The sequence below is a fragment of the Coccinella septempunctata genome, chromosome 1 (assembly GCF_907165205.1).
Source record: "Coccinella septempunctata chromosome 1, icCocSept1.1, whole genome shotgun sequence".
Taxonomy (NCBI): domain Eukaryota; kingdom Metazoa; phylum Arthropoda; class Insecta; order Coleoptera; family Coccinellidae; genus Coccinella; species Coccinella septempunctata.
In genome coordinates, this window is record NC_058189.1 from 57,764,014 (window position 1) to 57,786,837 (window position 22,824).

Here is a 22,824-nt window from a genome sequence, read left to right on the forward strand (position 1 = left end):
AAAACTTTTCAATCCATTTTCTGAAGGTGATTCGAAGTGATTTAATAAACTTCAAATAAATCATTTTCTAATAATTTGTACCCCGAGGAATATTTTCGTTAGTTTCTAGTATCAAAGATTCTAGTATCTAGGGCCGCTAGATTTCCCTTTCCCGCACATTCTATTGGATTCGAATGAAAATGACCACCTTTCACTCGATATCCTGTTTTCAAAATCAACAAGCTTTTTTTAGATTTAAGTGGGCAAGTTTGAAAACTGTGAAAGTAAACTCATGTGTAAAATATAATAAATGCTTTTTGCCACAGATTACGGAGATATGCTTTTTCCATATCAGCAAAACAATTTCTATATAGAAAACAACCAATTAAGCGATTATTCCTCTATCTAAAGATTAACGACGCAGAATACGATTAGCAGAGACAACCTCTGACGATTAGCGATTCTTGCTCATGATTCACATACCCCTAGATCGAAACGAAACTGACTGAAGGCGAAATGTCATTTATTTCATTGGTTCAAAACAAAATACAGATTTTATTTGACATTTGTTTAGGTTTTGAATTCTGTGCAATATCTTGGCCAAAAATGAATTAAGCTAATCATTTAATTAAATATCAAGTTCTATTTACTCCGGCGAGACCTTCTGAATTTATCCTGAAACGTTCACCTTGTTTGAACATTAGAATGACTGTCTATTGACAAAGGGAAAATCAAAATGGCAGGAATGTCACCATCAGAGGTAAATAATTACTTTTTCAATTAAGCAAAACCTGCTCGAATAATGATTAATCACTCTTCTTCTGTTCAATCTGGAGTATTTCCTATTTTCCTGTCCATCTAAGATGGGAGAATATAGAAAGATTTAGACTGAACATATTTTTACAGAGAAGATTACAAAAAGAATTGATGTCTCTTATGAAAGAGCCTCCACCAGGGGTTACTGTAGATGCTGAAATTGCTGAGCAAAATTTATTACAGTAAGTGTAAATAAGAAAAGAATGATAACACTCCCTTGAGGGCTCCTGTTTACTTTAACGCCCACCTTAAATTTTTGTAATCAGTATTTTAATGCCATATTTATTTTAATTAAAAAAGTGAAAGTGATAATAGGTATCGCAATATGGTATTGTTTATTTCACCCTAAAAAATTATTATGATTTGAAGTCTTCAATGATGTTCCATCAATAAGATTGTTAACTTGATCTATAAACTTTAAATTAGGCCTCTGTTTAGGTTTTAATGAATTTAAGTGTTATTTTTTTGTCACAATGAAACATATTAGTGTTTTTGATGGAACAGTTTAAAATTATTGAGTATTTCAAGAAGTACTTGTGATTTCTAAAGTCTCACCCAAGAGCACTAGCTATATTGTTTTTACTCTCAACTCCTAATTTTTAATAAATGGTATAAGTAGAAGAGCTTGATAGAAATAGGAATGTGAGAGCAACTGAGAACAACTCAACCTGTGGGTATTATTGTTTCCATGAATTATCTGATATACATTTTATTTTAGTTGGATCATTCGAATGGAAGGTGTATCAGGTACTTTGTATGAAGGGGAACAATTTGAATTGCAGTTCAAATTCAGCAATAAGTATCCTTTTGATTCACCAGAGGTAATCAAATTTTTTTCTATATCACAGTTTTTATGAAATCATTTGGAAGTATTTCTGAGGATATTACTTCATTGCAGGTGACCTTTGTCGGAAATAACATTCCAGTACATCCACATGTATATAGTAATGGTCATATATGCTTATCGATTTTAACTGATGACTGGTCACCTGCTTTATCTGTGCAGTCTGTTTGCCTTTCTATAGTTTCAATGCTCAGTAGTTGTAAAGAGAAGGTTTGTGAATTTTTATTCATATAAGTTTAAAAATAAGTGTTCCCCTAATCTTGCCTACTTTAGTCTTGTATTTTTTAGAAAAGGCCTCCAGACAACGCATTTTACGTTAAAACCTGTAATAAAAATCCAAAGAAAACAAAATGGTGGTATCATGGTAAGTCTTGAAAATATTTGTCTGGAATTACTGCATTTCCATAAGCGATTTTTCAGTCTTTTGAAAAATAGTCTTTGACTATTAACTTTGAATATAAAAAAGTATTGCTTCAAAACAATGAAGCATTGTTGAAAAATCGCTTATATAACTTTAAGTCTTATTAATTGCAATGTTTTTTTCAGATGACTCAGTTTGAAAAATATAATTATACTACTTAAAATTGTGATTTATTTATCTCTATTGTAGGTCTTTATATTTTATATCATATTCCTTTATTGATTCATGAAATTTATAGGAAACATTGAAATTTCAATAGTGCCTGCCATGGATGTATCTATTTATGTTATTGGAGAATAAAGTGTTTTTGACCGTTCTTACTAAACTAATTTTCTTCTGTGGAAAATCTAAAAGAATGTTGAATTACATTTCCTAAGCTTGCCTATTTTGATGCAAATTTCAATCGATGAAAAAAGCCTTGTTATTCCAAAAAAAAATAATTTAAAAATGTATTCAAAGTAAATATCAACTTTGATGTACTTTAAATTAAACACCTATATTAACAAATTGTTTATTTTAAACAAAGCCTTTACCTACATTTGAACATCCACACCCTATATCAAAAAGATAGTGTTCTTGAGTACTTTTGTATCCAATTAGGTTTAAACCCAGTCTGCCTGAAATTGACCAGATGCACTCAATACTTGAAAATAATCAAGTAAAATTTATAAAATTACGGATCACATTATACAAATAATTTTCTTAAATTAGATAACCTCAACATTTGTAGACAATACATTCAAGATATACAAAAATTAATTAAATATGATAACTATAAATAAAAAAAATTACGGTATATTAAATATAACTTTAAGACTGGCGTTGACAACAATTTGATAAAATTAAAATGGGCGCGGATAAATCGAAAATTTTATGGACAAAAAATTACGGATGTTTTATTATTACACTGAGTAGGAACAATAGATGGGTATATATTATATTTTAATTTAGTGCGGCAATAAATGTAACGTTGACCATATTCATATTTCACAGAGTTACATTTTGATTTCCATATCAGAATATTTCACACATGAAACATGAATATATATATATATAAAATAAGATTATTATTGTACAAGTCTTATTCCGAGAGGTTTGGCAACAGCTCACATAACCGAAAACGATTTACAGCAGTCTTGGAAACTCACAAAAACATCCAATTTTTCCAGCGTTGATTAAAAAAAAAAAATTTTGAATGTCGTATTTCTAAAGGTAAAAGAGTATATCGGACTCTGCTTTAATTGGAAAATTGAATTTTATAGAAAAGTACTCATCACTTCCTAATATTCAAATAATGTTAATAACATTTTGGAAGACAAATTAGGCGATTTTTCGGAAATATTCAGTAGAAAATTTGATGATACAAGTTGATCAAAACTAAGATCGGGCTCCAATTTGTCTTTGCGTCATGTTATTGTCCAATACAACTAGATGCAAAATTTATATATAGTATATAAAATAAATGTACACTTAAACATTTTGTATTTTTTCTTGATTGAGGGTTAACTATAGCCCAACAATAAAATATATTGGCATCTATTCAAACAAAGATAGATAAATATATATCTAAGAGTTGATTAGACCAGTTTTGTTTTCAACTTATAGTAATTGTTTCTGTAGGTTGTAGCTCTGTTGGTCCCCCCCAATTTAATTGCCCATACCAAATTCCTTAGGATCATCCACAGTTATATCTCCGTACTCCCAAATGTTAGAACGGTTTTTCTTAGCAGTTTCTTGAGCTTCCTTGTAAGCAGCCAGCTGAAAGAATATGACATAGATCATTAAAACTACCCATGATTATTCATTAAATATGAAGAGATGTTCTTCACTCACCACTCTATTGTTCTTCCTGTTTTTAACATTTTCAATCATAAGAAGTCCATCAGCAACTAGATTCTTGATGATATCAGACTGAGCATTTTTCTCTGTGTGTAATGAAGCAGCATTAGGGGCACCCTGATTACGATAGACAACGCTCAGGTACAGTTTGGGTGCTTTTGTATCCTCCTTTAAGTACTTCAAGGCCAGCTCAGCATACTCTTCATCTTTCGGCAATATGACGAAAGGCAGACTATATTCTGTTGCGAATGGCTTATCACTGGTGTAGGCTGATGAAAGTGGAGCAAGCCTAACCAGAGGCAGTGTTTCCCTACAAATATTCATCTTGTACTTGAATTTGAAAGAATTATGTTGAGTGATTCGGAAATTATGAATTTTTATCTGGATCTGTGCTCAACAGTACTTGACATATCAATTGGCACAAGTCAAAAACTAAGGCAGTTAATGTCAATGAAACCGGGATGCATTATATCGACAATTCAATGGCAAATACAAAAATGGGGCGTTGCCATTTGAAAAAACAGAATCCATGAGTGTATCTCATTTTCGATGTCCTGTATACATATACTCCATTCACTTTTATTTTAGCACTCTGTTGGCCATGGAAATTTGACACATTTCACTCTGTATAGTACAAAAATGTGGGGTTATGACGCTTGTCAAAACATTTTTGGGTTTTAAATCAACGCTATGTTGCCTGTTCTACGTAAAAGTTTCTGTTATTACGTACTTATTTCATCACAATGTCGAATCTCTTCGGAAAATATGTGACGAATATAATTGAAGTTTATACAAACTGATTGAAGGCATACCAAATCCAGTTATTTGCTTGGAAAATACAAGAGATCAGTATAATATCATAATACGCACTAGCTTGAAGAGAGTTGATGTTCGTTATCTCCTTTGGCTAAAGTTTGAATACGTTACATCAGTTGTAGATTTCAAAAATATTAACCCGAAGATGAAAAGCATATGATGCAGTGGTTGGGAATGGGTATCTCCCGATGGAATTAACAGATAATTACAAGAATGTGAATTCTTCAACTAAAATCATCTTGCACCAATATAAGTAAAAGGAATTAAAGGAAGTTTCAAGTCAAGATGAACTTCACCTTTGAACAAAAATTTCACAATCCTTCTGATTATGGAAATATTCAGCTGAAATATAAGTCGTTTTGATTCAGATGAAACATTATATAAAGTCTCTTATATTGAATATGTTCGCTAGCGTCTGACGTATTGCGGATTTTAGAATACCAGGGTATAACTATTTGAATGAGCGGACCTGAATTCTAAATAGCACTTCCTGAATCCCTGTCTCTTTTTTCAACCACTTTCGGCATTTTCGTAATAAAAATTGATATTAGTTGTGGCAACGGCGTTATGACATTAACGATATTTCATGAGTGCCAACCTTACTCCGTTCTAGTTACAAAAACTTGAGAAAATTATTTCATGGCCAACCGACTGCTAAAATAAATGTGAAGGGAGTATATAAAATATTTTTAGGATTAGCTTCAACAAACATTCAAAGGTGAACAACCAATTCCTCAGTGTCAATTGTCTTCATTATTTCTTGTGCTCGAAAACACATCAGGTGAAGAAATTCATAAGAAGCATCATTGAATTGGATTGTTCCTTCATTGAAACTCATCAGTGACAATTTGTGTGTGAAAAAATATATTTACCTGTTTCCGTAGTCGATGTAGTGTACTTGGGCATTATTTCCTTGAACTCGTTCAACTTTCGCTCTATACCACTCATTGTCAACGAACTTGGCGGCGCAAATTTCTCCACGTTTGGGCGTGAAAGAACCGGGAAGTGGTGGATTAGCTTGGAACTCCTGTCTGAACTTGGCGTTCAATGCCTCCGCCTTTGGACCCTCTGCCATGGTTTGGACAAAGAAGTGAGCCTCTGGAGTAACCTCAGTCACAACTACTTCTTCGTAAGTTGCATCTGGGGCTTCAATCTGCTAGAACACAACAAAATATCAACCCGAACGAAAACCAATATTAAATTATATAAAAATATGCATAGAAACTTTCCCTCTTACCACTTTTTCATCTTCAACCTTCAGTTCCTCCTTCTCCTCAACGTAATCCTTCCAGATGCCTAACCTCTGTTTCCTGGCATGTTCTTCAGCCTCTTTGAGTTGCGTTGCAAATTGGGATTTTTCGCCAGTTCTGTGTACTGACGCATAACCCAAATTAACTAACGCAACTGAAAGGTTCAAATTATCGACCCAAAGCCAACCGATAAGACTGGCGGTCTTTCCAGTAGTCGAACATCCAGTTACTTGGATTGAAACGTCTCGCTGAAGACAGTGTTCCTTCGTGAATTTGAAAGCCTCCTCACCGAAAGGTTCGCCCTCAATTGCTGGCTGATTGCCTATAGCTGGACGGGCTGCCCTTGGACAGTTAATTCCCCCTGTATACAAAGTGGGAAATGAATCAATTTTGTAGAATAGTTTCTAAAATAAAAACATACTTTTGTATTTCTTACTTTGAAATAAAGAACAATAAATAAAGAAGCAATTCAAGAGCTCTACTCGAGTAACACTATGGTGACTAAGATAACAGATCTATTGACATCCTTGTACTCCAGACAGAATAGCTGCCAAATAGTTTGGGTTCCTTCACATAGTGGCATAGATGGAAATGAGAAAGCTGATCAGGCAGCAAAAGAAGCAATCTCTTCAGTAGAGGAAATTGATATGTTGACCAATTACGATATGAGTAACACCTACAAAACCTTTATAAAGAAAAAATGGAAAAATATTTGGCAACATCAAAGGTCCAAACTTGCACTCATCGACCCAACTATATCCAACCTAAATCCTATCACCCAACATAGAAGAGACTTAGTGACCATAAGACGACTCCGAATCGGACATAGCCTTGTATCTCATCAACACCTCCTAGCAAAGGATAACGCCCCAATATGTACTACATGCAACACCAATATCACCATCCGGCACATTATAACAGAATGCAGCATGTACCAGACCCAAAGGAATCATTTCAATGTGAACATCAAGATGGAAGAAGCTCTTAAGATCAACACAACGGATATCCTCAATACTTTAGCTTTTATAAAGTCTATCAATGTGAAAATTTAATTGTAAATAGTCCCCTAAGTCATACATGTAACAGTTCCAACACCGCTAATGACCTAGCTGTCGAAGCGGCAAACCTATAATAAAAAAAAAATAAAGAACTATTATTTTTTTTACTTCGATTGAAGCCAGGCTCCAATCTGCATAAATCTTCATTCAACTCTTATAGTCAGTTTATGGAGAGGTACTAATACATAAGAAATCCAATGTAATTGGCAGTCTGCATGCTGGTGTTTGCCATCTGCCCATGAAATTGGTCCATTTCTTAGTATAAGATCTTAGTAACTCTACATAAACTCACCATTATTTATGTAGGTTGCGATTTTAGTTAAGTAACTCAATAAAGGCGCATATTTCAATTATATCTGAGATTTTGTAGTGTAGTCAATCATAAAATGATTCCTCAGTGTCAATTGTCTTCAGTTTTTATGTTTGAGAACATATCAGGTGAAGAAATTCAAAATATGCATCATAGGAATCTATAGATTTAGAGATTTTTCCAGTATATAATATAAATAGATAACATGGAAATGAAAGCTAAGCAATCAGAAACATACCAACTGTAGGTGTGAAAAATACTGTCCAACAAAATATGTAATAAATCATCAACACACGCTACGTCAATAAATTTAAATAATTTATCTCTATATAACTTCTTGTTGCCAATGCTATGCCACCAATCGTAATTGAACTGAATTGCGACTACTTTCATAATAAAACATATTGACAAGGAATTCAGAACAAAGGAAAGATGTTAAATCTGGCAAGGTCCTTCAAAGAACTTTCACATGGAACATACTGATAGTTGCATAAGAAAAAACTACCGAAAACCACAAAAAAAAAAAAAATAGATACATACCCAAGAGGAATGTGCATAGGCTGTTCGACTTGGGAATGTAAAGACGGAGCCTACTGCCACTTGTAACAAATTCAACAACCGCTTCGATTCTCTGGAGCCTTTGAAGAGTGGATAGTTCCAGCTTAGCCCTTGTAGCATCCTGAAATACATCATTCATTTCTCTATAATTATTTCCATTATATTTTCAACAAGTGATTTTTTTTTTATGAGAAATAGTCTTACAATTTCTGCAACTCTCAATGGGACAGCCTTCTTCTTTGAATGTATTCCGACCTGAGATTTTGCAGCCTTAGTTTCAGCATCCAACAGATCGTGATGTCTGGAACTTCTCTGATCATCATCGGCCCTGTATTTGACTACCGTTGCAAGCCCTTTGGCTACAAGACCCTCAGCAATGTTCCTTGAAAAAAAAAATCATAAGATAAATCCATAAAGCGAAATATTTCAATATTCTACAAAAAATAGGGGATAACTTACTTTCCTCCAACAGTTACTGTGGCACAAGTTTTTTCAGGATAACTATCCCTAGCCTCTTGTATATAGTCCACTAAAACATGAACTTTCTTGCCAACAAGCTCCTTCCTCAAGTATTCTCTAGCTTCATACATGTAAGGAATGTCATATAATGGCCGGAAAGTTTTAGTTTTTGGTGCATTTTTTTCTTCCTCGGTTCTGGAAAATTGTGAATGAAAAAGAATAATAAATAAATAAGTCATATTTTAATTTATATTTACTTTGTGGATCCTTCCTTAGGCGGTCTTATGCTTGAAAGAAAGACTTTCTTTTGTTCACCATTAGGTAATTTAACCATGATAGCGTCCCCATTGACAATTTCAGTGACAACTGCATTATAATCTCTTTCTTTTCCAGTAACTTTTGGCTGACTAGCCTGCCAATCTTTCCAGATTCTCAGACGCTTTTCCTGAAATATCATAAAATTTATGGTTTTGTTGATTTTTTTCTTGAACAATAAGACAAGATTGAAAAAAAAATTGAACAATCCTACTTCTCCTTTTTTATACATTTTGTTCCACCTGGAGAGCTTATTAGAAGTTTAAATACCTAACTCCACTACACAAAAAAAAGAGACTCACCTTAGCAACTTGTTCGGCAGCTCTCAATTTCTCAGAGCCAGATTTCAAGAAACTGATAGACCAATCCACGCAATGAGCCAGGCCTTCTCTCAACAAGGATTCAGCGATGTTGCCTTTTGGATGTAAAATTGTTCCAATGAAATTATTGTTGTTAACAGATTCCAGGATGATTTCTACATCATGTTGCAGAAGCCTCAGTTCCACATACGCTCTGGCTTCATCCGCAAAAGGTACCTTGATGTTTGGGTCAGGTTTACCATTGCTGTCTAATTTGAATCCAGGGCACTAAAAGAAGAAAAATCAATCAATATTAAGTAGGTATAGACACTGTTTTGAGTTGCAGATTGATTATAGAATGCTACCTTGACAATATCGAAATTACCAGGTTAATTCAAATCAATATTTCAATAAACTTACTCTTATTCCAGTAATCATAACAGTCACATGATAAAAATCAGGAAGCAGAAAAGCTCTAACAGTAGAACCATCCCTCACATGTTCAATAACAGCTTTAATCGGCTTGTAGGCATGTTTTTTGACGAATGATGCCATTTGTTCATTTTCAATTCCCCACTTCACATCCCTTACATGATCCTGAAAAAAATTAACATCAATATTTTCTGGAAATTTGTGTCATTGTTGAATAAGCCACATCCATAATGTACTCTTCAGCAAGACTATATAAACTTACTGATGGATTATCTTTGCCCCATTTCCCTTTTCCAGCTTGCTTAGCTACATTTTCCAAATCAATAAGGCGTTGCAACTCTTCAGTTTGCCTTACACCTTCTTTTTTCACTGTTACTAGTCCTTCAGATATTAAGGAGTCTGTGATGTTCTCAGCAGAGTTGAAATCTGAAGGAAACAATCATTTGAGTGACGTAAAATATAGGAAATCATGCCAAATAGCGGATTTAACATTAATTTCTCATGAAAAATCCTATCAAAATCCAGTCCATCAGTTTTTGTGCAACTCTCATGAAACAAGAACAACTCAAATTTGCTATTTTATGAATCTTCAATTTTTATAATCATTTAGTCAGATTCCTCAGGGTCAACTGTCTTCAGTTTTTTTGTGTGGAAAACACATCAGGTGAAGAAATTCAAAATATGCATCATTGGAATCATTGAAATAATTGTTGCTTTTGAAAATGTTAATATTCAAGTTGTTCTATGTTCAATATCTATAGTTAGATTTTTGGAAAAGTAATTCATGTATATCTCACCTTTACCAAAAAATAGAGTTCCATACTCCCTATTTGCATTTGGGGGTACTTGGGATGTGAAAAAGACTTCTTTGCCAACTAGCTTTTTTCTAAGAAATTCACGTGCTTCCCAAGCCCATGGCTCATCTTTCGTTTCATTTCTATGGAAAAGATTGTGAATATCACGATTCAAAATAGTCTTTGCAAATATTTTGGAACCTAACATTCAACTACTCTACAATTTGTTGAAACAAGGTTCAGAAGACAATTTAAAAATGTCATTGATACAAAAATGCATTTTGATATTTCCATACTCCATTCAAATTGAGAACATTTTTATTTCTTGAGTGCACATTTGAATTGAAACTTTTGTGAACAGAACAAAATGATTACCATTAATATTAATAATTGAAACATTAAGGACATCCTTTCTGAATACAATCAAAACAGATCCAATAACAGAAAATGTACTTTTTGTTAATGTTTCCCTTATTTTTTATATATTGCATTGTCTATTTACAAACTGAATGATTTGTGGCCATATGCGCCGTTTCATTAATCGAGATTAATTCCTTTTTTTCCATAGAGATTCTATGCTTGAACGTTGTTTTAGAGCTTAAACTTCGTTCAATCAAACGGTACATACAGCCATTAATAACTCAGAATAATGGATTTGGATTTCCATTGATAATAGCATCAACCAAATATGCATCACCAAAACAATTATTCCAACCATAAAAAAAGTTAATCACCCAAAATTTGAATGGATATGTATTATTCATTTCCTTAAATGCCAGAATTGCAATCTCCCTTGTCTACTTATCGAGATATATATTTTATTTGCACTATTGAATTTCAAAATGGAATATTATTAAATGGAAGGGGTGTGCACTCAATGGCTTTGGAAGCCCATGGTATAATCTCAATATAAAAGCATTGGTTTTTCATTTAAATGTAATACTGACCATGAAAAACTGTTGTAAACATTACACTGTCTGTCAAATAAATATTACAGGACATGATGTCTATCTATACTATTAATTTTCATCAAAAGAGTTACTAATTCTGCTCTTGGAATGGTTGAATGCATCAGCCATGCTTCAAACAGTCCTTTCATAACCAAAATTTATTAGTTATCAGTTTGTCATCTCAAAGATGTCTTGAAAGACATCTTGAAATAAGTCTTTGAAGCTCTATGAACAGCATAGTTTACCAAGTCCCCTAAGACTAGAATTTTACCATTCACTTTACAAATAATTTATGGGGACATGTTACTCAGAATATATTGTATCAATCCAGCAAAAATTAGGCAGATGGAATGTCATATTCGTGAAAGTAGAGATAGCAAATATTCTCAAAGATTTCAATGTATTTCAATTTATCATCAAAGAATATATGATGCTTCATATTATCCATGATTAGCTAAAGGCCAGCCATGTGAACATTCAACTTCCTAAGATATAATGATAGATATCTACAGTTCTGAAAAGTTGGTTTCCCTTGGATTCATTTGCATTTTTAATATGAAAACTACTTAACAAGCAAAAATTATAATTTTAAGTATCATTACTTTCTCATTAGAAGAAATCTCTTTTAAATAGCATATAGAGTAAATTCATATTTTGCGAAATCTTAAATAATTTGTCATTCACCCACTCAACTGAGTACATGAGAAGTGGAAAATGGTATTAAAAACACATATAGCCAGAAGCAGAAACCCACAGAGGCTAATTTTCACTTTAATTCCCAAAATATGGAAATGAATAATAATTCAAATGGTTAATTTCAAATAATTCGAAAGTCAAAAGCAACTTGAATATTTGTGTGGAAATACTCACTGTTCAGACGCTCCAGCTGCAAGCCTCCTACATAGCTTGGGGGCTATAATTCCTGAGAAGTTGATCTGTTTCTCAGCCGCGGGATTATTTATATTCCTCACAATAACAGAGTCCCCAGAAAGGACCTATAAAGATAATGTAAATAACGAACATGAAGCATATTTCACAAATAAATACGAAATAATTAGAAATTGGGTTAGAAAGTTGAGGAAAATGAGCCGAGCCATATGTAAATCCAAGATGCTAATCGTTGACTTGTACTTTTTCTCATCTCGCAATCGAGGAAGTTTGATTCAAACATTCACAGATAATCTTGAAGTTCCAAATAATGCAATAAATTAATAAAAAATACCTACTTGTTTCACAATTCCGCGATTTGGTTGAATTTGTTGGGTGGTCATCGTGAATTGTCCATGCAACTTAAATGAAAGAACAAGTAAACGTCACATATCATCATCACAAACTGTTACGTCATGATCATAGATTTTGACAGTAAAGTAAAACATTCCTTCGATTTTCTTGGCCTTGAAAAACACAATATCTGTTTTCTGAATTATTGAATACAACTATTTATATCAAAGATATCATTGTCTTAACTACTGAATTTATTTGATATGATGTTCTTTCATATTTGAATTCACAGAAAACTTTTATAATTAAAATTGAAGTTTTCAGTTGAGCACAGATTTATAGACTTCATATTTGTGTTCTGTGATAGTTCAGATCACAGAACACTAATAACAGATGCTTGAATTTGTGGTTCGATCATAGACATTTTAATAATGTTAAGTTCGATTTATTTAAATTAATAATTTAATTTGTAAAAATGGACAAATTAAATACTACTTTATTGTGTTTATCAGAAGAAAATGGTACTGAAAACATTCTTGATCTGTTGAAGTCACTTAATCCTAATGAAATCCGATTGAACAGCTCCAGTTCTATTAAATCTCTTTTGAAATACAAAAACAAGCTAATCATATTGAAAACAACAGAGTTAGTAGCTGAATTAGCTAAAGACGAATCTAACAGGAATGTATTAAGCGAAAAAGAAATATTACAATTGCTACTCAATCTTCTGGAATCAGATGAAAGCATCAACTTGAATGTGATCAGAGCTCTTGGCAATATATTTTTCGAGAATGAAGATGCTACAAATATGTTGGAAAAAAATGACTTCGATAAAATATTGAACAAGTTTTATGACTTAGAAGGAAGTGATAATATTTTGCTTCTTTCAAAAATAAGTGGACTATTATTAAACATATTCATAAGTAATGGGGATCTAAAGTTTGTCAATAAAAATCAATTATTAAATCACATATCATCAATTCTAGAAAAGCAATCTAGTATTAAATCTGATGATATAAAATATTTCTCGTATCTTCTTCAGATTATTTATACTTTGATGGTTGAATATGAAGATCAAATAATTTATTCAGAAAAATTGTATAATTCAATAATTGACATTCTTAAGAATTCTAATATTCCTGAGTTAGAATTGATATGCTTACAAATTCTTTATAATGCTTCTGATACAGGTAGGAATAAGACAAACTATCACTTTCCTACTTTATATGATTATCAAATATTTTCAGATAAAGTTCAGTTCTTACTTGCAAAGTTGAATGTATGTGAGAAAATATTTGAATTGATTGAAAAATACAAAGGACTCATTGAAGATGAGGAAAGTAGATCGATTCTGAAAATGGCTTGTGATTTAATAAATAATATTCTAATAGAAGGTATTTTCCATTCTTACAAGTAAATGATTACTTCTTTGTGAATAAGTTGTGTTATTCAATTCTAGATGAAAGTATGCAATTGCTTTATAATGAAGGGCAAGGAAAGGTCTATAAAAATTGTGTGCAATGGTTAGATTCAACAGATGAAGATCTTTTAGCAACAGCAATAATGGCAATAGGAAATTTTGCTAGAAATGACAAAAATTGCATATCTATTGTCAAAGGAGGAATATCTAAAAAGCTCATAGGTATATAAATTTTTCATAGGAAAGAAACTATTTGAGAATAATAAACTTTTTCAACTTTACAGAACTTTTGCCCAAATATGTTAGCAAAAACCCTAATATCAAATTATTACATGGTCTACTCAGTACATTGAAAAATTTAGTAGTTCCCAAAATAAATAAGGCAATCATTCTTGAAGAAGGACTGCTGACCTCGATTGAACCTGTGTTGGAAATGGATGAGGATATTGTTATATTCAAACTGTTGGGAACACTTAGACTTCTTATTGATGGACAAGGTAAGTGTTCTATTTGTAGCCATTGAGACTTTATATTGAAAATTCTGTTCAAAGTATGATTTTTTTTTTATAAATTTAATTTTACAACATTATTATTTGAATTATATGTTCCTATCTGAATTTACAACGAATTGAGGAATGATAAAGGATTTATTTACCTTCATTTCCAATGTGTGTGAAGTTGGCCTAGAGCACTTTTTGATTTTTGAAAAAAAATTATGCTGAATTTTGCAGAAATATAGCTCAACTATATAAAACTATTTTTGAAAAATAGCAGCACAAACCTAGCTTCATTCAGCACAAATTTCCTTTCTCTGAAAAATGCTGAGCCAATTTCTCACATTTATTTTTCTCATTTTGAAGTTATTGATAAATTTCATGATTATAATTAATAATATTTCATTCTCTCTCACAATCTAAAAGTAAACCATGTGAAAAATTTCTCATGAAAAGGTATTTTGTTGTAGAAACAGCAGCAAGGAACATGATATCAAAAAAATTGTTCATTGAAAAATTAGTGAGATGGTTCAGTAATACCCATCACTTGGGAGTAAAACTGGAAGTATCCAGATTGTTGGCATGGCTCATTAAAAATTGTCACTCTTGGGAATCAATGCAATATATCTTGAAAACAGATGGAGCAGTTGCTTGTTTAGTTTCCATGTTTTCTTCTGAAGATGTGATAATGGAAAATGAAGCTCTGTTTTCTTTGAATCTACTTGCAATATCAATAATTCAATGTAGTGATATCACTAGTTTGAAGGACATTGATGTAGAAAAAAACAAAGCTGAATTTGTCAAACAAATTGTTGAAGCTGATATTGCATCCGTGCTGCCATATATGAGAATATTCAGCCATAGTGAACAAATGTTAGAAAACTTGATTGGATTGCTAGAAAAACTTTTGGTTCACCAGGATATATTGAATCATTTTGTGGACAAGAAAGCAGCAAACACATTGATTGAAAATATGCAAATGATTAAATATCAAAACTGCCTTGAAAAACTTCAGAAAGTTATATCCCTTGTATCACTATAAATCTTCGAAATTTATCGAATGTGATGTACTCACATGCGCATGTACATTTTTGAGAGCTTTAATTAAAATTATAGTCAATATTAAGCTTTATGAAGTTTGAGAGAATTGCTATTAATTCTCCAAATTGAAAGAATTTAGAGCCTTTATGCATGAGCACATTCCTGAAATATAGAGGTATTTATAGTTTAACTATAAAATATTGAATATTTTCCTATTCTTGATTTATTCCAATGCAACTTATTCAAGAGCTTGTGGAAGTTGAGTTCCACATCCACAGCATACAGGTCATAATAATTGGAAGAATCCATTCTTTTTATTAAGCCTGTTTGTAACAACCAAGAATTCTTTGAAGAATTCTCCACCAAATTTTGGCAAGAAAACGGCAGAGATTATTTTGTATGCAACTGAACTGTGAATTCTATTGAAAGTACATATGTTACTGTAAAGGAGTCACAGCGCATGAATTCTCGAGTAAATGATCTAGAGAATTCTTGGCTGTTGTAAACGGGCTTTAGAGGTAAGAACAAGAACTTCTAAATTTTAGTCAATAAAATATACAATTTTCACAGTAATTCAAGCTATGCATGTTCTTAAAAGTTTTTCCAATGCAATTTTTGTATAATTCACCAACTTATCAAAAATTAAAGCGTTAAAAGTTATCTCTGTGTTTAAAAACTCACACCTACTGCCAACTAAAAAACTCAAACACTATTGTCAAAATCTGATTCAATGTATGCATGCATATATTCAACTCTGATAAGGAAATTAATGAAAATGGCTTTCAGAAGAGAATAATTATTTTATTTTAGTTTTTTCTTATAAACTATGGTGGTGACTAGACTACCTACATTTCCCCCAAATTTGAACTGAGGTGTTGGAATAAGCTTATGACAAACAAATTTATTTGAAACTTGTTCATCTAATTCACTTTCAGTCCAATTACAAGATGTAATAATGAAGTAACCATCATCACTTAGGCTGTCAAAGACACTTTTCAAGTATAGTTCCCTATTTTGTTTTGAATTCTCACTCAAACTGATAGCATCATAGGTACCCTTATCATTTATTATATCAAAGTTTTGATCCAGACCTTCAAGAATATTTTTCACAGAATAATTTATAAATGTGAAATCTTGCTTATGGGCAATAGCTCTCGCTAAATCGATTGCTCCTTGGGAATAATCTACCCCAAATAAATTAGTAAATCCTTCTCTAGCCAATTCTATCAAAAACATACCATTTCCACAACCAAGATCGAGTATATTGGAATCTTTTTGAATTTCATTTCTCAACATCCAATTTATTACTCTTTCCGCACTTTCTTCACCGAACCATATTTCTCCAGGATCTCCATGAGTCTGGAATGAATTGTTTTCCTCCTTATACCTTTTATCCCAAAACTCCAAAGTACCAAGTTCTGACGGTCTCAGTTCTTCCATGATGAAGATTGAATAAAGGAAATATCGTTTTAACCTGAACCGTTTGATGAAACGATGAAACTGTGTATGTGGATATACAATCTGCTCAAAAGGAGATTTCAATGAAATCTAATTAAGTGTTATAAACAACAAATAAAAACTTTTTGCACCTCATAACCAAAACGACGTATGATGTGTTTTCTGTGGCCTTTTGATACCATAGAGAAATTACTTTTTTTATGTTAATAACAGTAGGTCTATGATTATATCACAGATCACTAATATAAAAGAGTAACATCTTGTCACTCTTTGGTCTTCTGTGTTTTGGCAAAGAGTAACAAGTTACTCTTTGGTTTTGGCCTGACAATCTTTTTAGTCTTTGAAATTACCAGAGTCTCTGAAATTACTCTCTCTTCTCTCTGTTAGGTGTTGTTGATGCCCCTATTAGTGAAATTCGGTTGATTATGTTGAAATTCTGAATAATCGACCAACCAGAGGCATTTTCGGATCGTCAATGATTGTACATCTTACCGAAACCACAGATTATTATAAATATAAAGTTTTATTAATCTATGATAAAGTTACTCTAGCAGAGAATACAAATTTATTATATTGAATTGATGTGGATGATACTTGATGAAAATCAATAACTAAAATGATATACATAATCTGTTTTATTAATCTATGATAAAGTTACTCTAGCAGAGAATACAAATTTATTATATTGAATTGATGTGGATGATACTTGATGAAAATCAATAACTAAAATGATATACATAATCTGTTTTTTTTTCACAAATTTATGATACTCTTTTATATCTTCACTTATCCATTGTTCTCTAAGAAATATCAGGTTTGTTCTTCTCTTCCGAAAGAGGAGCATTGCGCTCAATGTGCAAACCATTAAAAATTAGCAGCACAGCCAATCTCTGAGCACAGCATTTTTCATCTCTCTGCCATATACTCTACTTATGAAATGAAATGAAAATCATGATCATCAGAAATGGCACCAGCATCAATAATTTAATAAGCTGTGGAAACTGCCAATCATTATTATACAGATATTACATCAATAACTGATCCAGGACGAATATCCGTAAACGTATCAACATTGAACTAACTTTCTTTAGTTCAATGCCTATCAAACATTTACATCAAAGGAATAATTTAATGATCCAGGACTACTGCTTCAGAATCTATTTTTCATTTATTCTGAATGTCATTCATACCATGTCAAAATTTCAGTAAATTTCCTTCCCAGAAATCATTCCAAAGTCCCCATGCGATAACTCTATTGATCGAAAAGGTATCATATTCAATCCTTCAAACTGAAAAACCGCCTGCAACATGTCGATATGTCCGTGCAATTGCAAGTACCATAGGAGTATAGACATCAAAACTCCACGAATGGTACCACTAAGTGCGTTCTTCAAAAGGTAATTTTTACAAGTTTTAAAATCACAAATAGTTGAAATGAAATTATTTCAGGAGTTTCGCCTTTCACTCGGTACGAGAAAGATTTCCTGTGATAATTAAGAGAATTATGGAAGATTTGATGAAAAGAAGAGACATTCTTGCTAAACAGTACGGTGAGGTATGTATGGTCATGAAGTCAGCTTTTAAGTATCAATCCGCAATATTCGTACCGATTAAAAAGTAGACGAAGTCTTCAATGCCAGAGAGGCCAATTGGGTCCAAGTGTTTGGTTTCTTTCACGAAGTATCCACATTGCAATTAATAAGTTTAATGACTTTTTCTATGTCCTAAGGAAATGATTCCTTGAGGAATAGTCATGCCGTCTATTGATTTGTTAGGATGACATTAAAACTGAAAGACTGACTAGCCTAAGATATAACACTATATACGGGGTATATAAGTGCCTTCGGCGAAACCCGCTTTCAAATAAGTCTAAATTGTTTGAGGATAGATAAACAGGAAGAATACAATGTGCACACCCCTGAAGATTTTAAATTTTCAGCCTGTCCGAGAGGAACTGAAGAAAACCGTGGATGAATTAGCTGCGTTGAAATATGAACTACAGAGTAACCGAGAACTCACCCCTATCGTATCGAACGATCCGGATGCTGCGATTTTCAACGATTATCTTCAACGAAGAAAAGCAGAGGACGGACATAGCTCACCCTATAACACAACCATACTATATGCGGAAGCATATCTGTATCGCAGACTCCGCATGATTTTCGAGAAAAAGTGAGTACGCTGATGCGAATAGTTAAGTTAATGGACCAATTTCGGAACCAGAAAAAACAAAAATTTACGCTGTTATCTGTGATCATTTTTTGTTGTTCTGTGGCAACCATGGAACTTATATTAGTGTTCTGTGGTTGAAATTCTGTGCCTAGCTTCATTCATCACATTTTGTGATTATTGGGCAATTCTATTATATTTTAACAGCCCAGTTAGCGTTGCGGATTTTGCAATAAATAGTTCATTTATATGGAATTTCAAGCTAGTCATTGACTAAGCTAAGCACTTTACGTTTTACACCATAGACATAATAATATTTATTAAGTCTATGGTTTACCCATAGAATACCAATCTTCAATAATCCATAGCCGACACGACGAATTTTTTCTTTAATTTCCCTACAGAAAAATACTTCAGGATTACGATTACTTCAAAAAATTTAAAGAGGATGCTTTTGACGACGCTATACCAATTATGCGCGAATTGGCAATACACATGGAAGAAGGTTGCGAATGTATATCGGACAAAGATGCTATATTTGACTTAATGAAGGTGAGTTAATCCTATTTAGATGTTAAGAAATGAATATATTTGCTGAAAAAAACTGAAAAAATTCAAGTAAATGAATGTATGCGTTTATTTTTACTCGTATAATGGGCGTTTCAAGATTTAAATTCATCCAGTTCACATAACGGTCATTAAATTAAATTGCTTGGATTCAATAATTTGATCGTCCGTTGAATTCGAGGATGCTTTTTTAATCACAGATAACCCTATGGGCGAACAAGTACGATCTTTCTGTCAATAAGGGTGTCGAGCAGGGACTTCATCTCAACATGGCGAGGAAATTGGAGCCAAATGTGGTGTGCGATCATTCAGAGGCCATTTGGGAAGCGTTTCGCAGCAACCGCGATAATGACTCTATTGGTAAGATAGCGAAGAAAATATAAAATTTCAGCTACAACAATAGACTTATTTTAATTTATTGTAAGTCGGCCATTTCGATCAACTCACCAATCATTTATGAAAACTGTCAATTTCAAGGAATCACCCCCTGCCTTTTGTCGGATCTTAAATAAACAATGTATGTTCAACTTACAGCATATGTGCTAGACAACGCAGGATACGAGCTATTCTGCGACCTTTGCCTCTCTGATATGCTCACCACCAAAGGACTCACCTCTCACGTTACCTTCCATATGAAATCCATGCCTAGTTACGTGTCCGACGTGACCAAGAACGACGCAACTTGGATGATACAAACGCTGAAGAAGCACGTCGATCCTCATCTCCGTTGTCTGGGACAACGTTGGGACGAGTATTTGGCCAACAAGACCTGGGAATTCGAGGACAGCCCCTTTTGGCACCTACCCCTCGACTTCACAACCATGACGACGTACGCCCCCGAGCTGTACAACCGGCTCGCCTCGGCGAATCTGATCATCTTCAAGGGAGACCTAAACTACCGAAAGTTGTTCGGCGACATCAACTGGGATCCCAACACTCCAGTCGATCAGGGACTCAGGGGTTTCCTTCCGGCGAAACTGTGCGTTCTGAGGACCATAAAGTATGGCGTTATATGCGGCATACCGGATGACGTGGCCGACAAGTGTATGAGAGCTGACGTGAATTGGAAGGAGTCTGGTGAGTCCGATCAAATTGCTAAATCGTGGATGATTTTTCGGCTTCCAGATCAAATTTGGTCTGGCCCTTTTTCTAATAATGCGAAATTTGTAATTTTCCCTTCTCTGTACACCTACTATTTTTAGGTAATTACGGTGTTCATTCTTTCGTTGCTGTTCCCCGTTACCGGGAATAAATCTACAAAAAGACATAAGAAAAGAACAGACTTATAATTTCTTAGGGCTACTTGCGACTGTGTGCCCTCCTGTAACTGAAGAGACCCAACAGTGACCTACAGATCCTTCCACACTCCGGGCATGGATAGTCACCAACCAGATCTGGCCGCCGCTGTATTCTTCTCGAGTCTCCATTATAACTGTGCACCATAGACCTCCACTGTGATCTGTCTAACGCTAGTTGTTCACAGTTATGATTGGCATTAACTGATTTTAGGGATTGATGTAGTCATGTAGTGTATCCTTAAACAGCTTATACTGGCCTGATCTAGATAGTTTCATTCTCCAGGCTGATATCTGTTTGAAGGCTTTCTGGCGGACTTACCAGGATTTTGGTTTTGTCGATATTGAGTCTAAGGCCTAAAGCTTCGTATATATGTTTATAGGTGTCCAACATTATCTGTAGATCCTCTGGGCTGCTAGCGATAAGTGCGCAGTCGTCTGCATATTGAAGTTCCGTGATAAACTTTGAACTCTGAAGCGCTTCAGGTTAAAATCCATCAAATCTATTTTTAGGTAATTACGGTGTAATACAGTATTGCGACACCATATACGTCGAGCCACCCCAAGAGGAGATGGTGTTCCCCCCTGATCCAGGCGCGGAGGGTGGAAGCGCACCGTTTGAAGCGACGGAAGGGGAAGAAATCGAAGAAGACGGACCACCAGCCGGTGGGGGAGATTTGGGAGAATCGGGTAAGGTGAGTCATTACATGTCTATGTAATGGATAGAATGGAAAACTCATTTTTTTCACAGAACGAAGAGAAGAAAGCAGAGGCGACGACGTAGCTCAGGTAATAGCTGGGATGGTTGGGCAAACGGCGCAAGAAGTTGACAATGAATGGGGGGAGGAAAACCAACCGGAATCAACACATGTAGATGAGCTAGAAGGTCAACCGAGTGAATTTGAGGCTAGGGAAGAGGAGGTAGAGGAGCAACACCCAAGAGGAGATGAACAAACGACGGAAGACAATTTGCCCGAGGAAACACACGAAGATCAAACCGCAACAGAGGAAGGTGATCAGGCGTCGGAGCAACTTCTACCACATGAAGAGGATACTGATCATGATCAAGTAGTAGAAGGTAATCAATATCTCCGGACAACAATGTGAATTGCGTCAAGTGACAGAATGAACCAATCGAAACCAATTACTGTTCGAGTTTAGTGTCACATGATCCAATATCCGTTTAGAATTTATGATGAATTTTGAAAAGGCCCCTTGAACATAACCGCTTATAATTCAAGCATATAGAATTATAATGAATAGGCAATAAAATAAAGGGAGAAAAATTGTGTTAATTTACAGATAATGAAAAGCAGTCTGTCGGGCTTGATGAAGGTGAGACAGATGAAGATATTAATTATTCAGATAATGGAAGTATGGAAGTCGACGATGGTAATCAAGAAAATATTGAAAAAGAACAGGATTCCCCCACGTCAACGTCTGCAGACAAATCCGAAGGAGCTAAAACTATGCCTCCTATTGAAGAGGAAAGCCCTGGAGATGGAAATGCCGAAAGGGAACCTGAATCACCGAGTGAAGTTAGCATTGAACGCTCCCCAGAAGTTGATGGGGAAGAGGCTCCAGAGTGATCATAAAATGAATATAAAAACTTAGTCTTCAGTAAATTAAAATACCTACCTGCTTATTATTTATTCATTCTTCATTCAATGTATTTTACCAGGTTCCTCTTTGATTTCACGGATTTTGCTATCCGTGAATTATTCTTTATTCTAAGATGTAGCTCAATTTGAATGAAAATTTTCGACATAAACTTCAAAGAAATTTACTACTACTAAATACTAAAGAGTAGTAGTGTCACGGGTTACCGCTTTATCCCGGATATGCATTACCGAACTTCCTTTTTGTCGGAATGAGAGCCTGAAAAGAATTACGCTATGATTTCTCTAAAAATAAATTATTAATCTCCAGAGACAACCTCTATGTGTAAGCATCAAAGGGTAAGTACGAAGAGGACTAGAGGACCTCTTTGGTAAGTACTTGATACTCTGTGAAAAGACA

The 22,824-nt window shown here is 33.9% G+C and overlaps 6 protein-coding genes across 9 annotated transcripts; 4 read left to right on the forward strand and 2 right to left on the reverse strand.

Annotated features, from left to right (window-relative positions):
* The first annotated feature begins 473 nt into the window (after positions 1-473).
* LOC123322494 (ubiquitin-conjugating enzyme E2 W) lies at positions 474-2,376 on the forward strand. 3 transcript variants are annotated; one of them, XM_044910455.1, is made up of 7 exons: positions 475-739; positions 886-977; positions 1,514-1,616; positions 1,694-1,849; positions 1,928-2,003; positions 2,186-2,245; positions 2,299-2,376. In XM_044910455.1, exons 1-6 carry the CDS (start codon positions 716-718, stop codon positions 2,197-2,199), a joined length of 465 nt encoding a protein of 154 aa, XP_044766390.1. In that variant the 5' UTR covers positions 475-715; the 3' UTR covers positions 2,200-2,245; positions 2,299-2,376. The 3 variants fall into 3 exon arrangements, 2 of the variants coding, with proteins under 2 accessions (XP_044766390.1, XP_044766389.1); XR_006539161.1 differs by having other exon boundaries at positions 474-739; positions 1,913-2,003; positions 2,186-2,376; XM_044910454.1 differs by having other exon boundaries at positions 2,186-2,376.
* Positions 2,377-2,559: 183 nt separating this feature from the next.
* On the reverse strand, positions 2,560-12,487 carry LOC123322424 (staphylococcal nuclease domain-containing protein 1). 2 transcript variants are annotated; one of them, XM_044910372.1, is made up of 14 exons: positions 12,367-12,487; positions 12,011-12,135; positions 10,194-10,333; positions 9,659-9,822; positions 9,385-9,561; positions 8,968-9,252; positions 8,608-8,795; positions 8,351-8,545; positions 8,096-8,273; positions 7,874-8,012; positions 5,953-6,326; positions 5,588-5,871; positions 3,894-4,209; positions 2,560-3,818 (listed from the first exon to the last, which is right to left on the reverse strand). In XM_044910372.1, exons 1-14 carry the CDS (start codon positions 12,409-12,411, stop codon positions 3,708-3,710), a joined length of 2,721 nt encoding a protein of 906 aa, XP_044766307.1. In that variant the 5' UTR covers positions 12,412-12,487; the 3' UTR covers positions 2,560-3,707. The 2 variants fall into 2 exon arrangements, with proteins under 2 accessions (XP_044766307.1, XP_044766310.1); XM_044910375.1 differs by having other exon boundaries at positions 5,588-5,868; positions 12,367-12,426.
* A 281-nt stretch (positions 12,488-12,768) lies between these two features.
* On the forward strand, positions 12,769-15,976 carry LOC123317968 (rap1 GTPase-GDP dissociation stimulator 1-B). Its single transcript, XM_044904609.1, has 5 exons — positions 12,769-13,551; positions 13,609-13,755; positions 13,821-14,003; positions 14,066-14,278; positions 14,746-15,976. Exons 1-5 carry the CDS (start codon positions 12,837-12,839, stop codon positions 15,315-15,317), a joined length of 1,830 nt encoding a protein of 609 aa, XP_044760544.1. The 5' UTR covers positions 12,769-12,836; the 3' UTR covers positions 15,318-15,976.
* Positions 15,977-16,096: 120 nt separating this feature from the next.
* Positions 16,097-16,806, reverse strand: LOC123317976 (EEF1A lysine methyltransferase 2). The gene has a single exon (XM_044904621.1). It carries the CDS (start codon positions 16,754-16,756, stop codon positions 16,118-16,120), a length of 639 nt encoding a protein of 212 aa, XP_044760556.1. The 5' UTR covers positions 16,757-16,806; the 3' UTR covers positions 16,097-16,117.
* A 1,118-nt stretch (positions 16,807-17,924) lies between these two features.
* On the forward strand, positions 17,925-21,729 carry LOC123312898 (damage-control phosphatase ARMT1-like). The gene is made up of 8 exons (XM_044897472.1): positions 17,925-18,171; positions 18,224-18,329; positions 18,714-18,946; positions 19,348-19,495; positions 19,711-19,870; positions 20,045-20,587; positions 21,319-21,500; positions 21,557-21,729. Exons 1-8 carry the CDS (start codon positions 18,083-18,085, stop codon positions 21,587-21,589), a joined length of 1,494 nt encoding a protein of 497 aa, XP_044753407.1. The 5' UTR covers positions 17,925-18,082; the 3' UTR covers positions 21,590-21,729.
* On the forward strand, positions 21,607-22,394 carry LOC123307439 (39 kDa FK506-binding nuclear protein-like). Its single transcript, XM_044889755.1, has 2 exons — positions 21,607-21,883; positions 22,108-22,394. Exons 1-2 carry the CDS (start codon positions 21,607-21,609, stop codon positions 22,392-22,394), a joined length of 564 nt encoding a protein of 187 aa, XP_044745690.1.
* Positions 22,395-22,824: the final 430 nt, after the last annotated feature.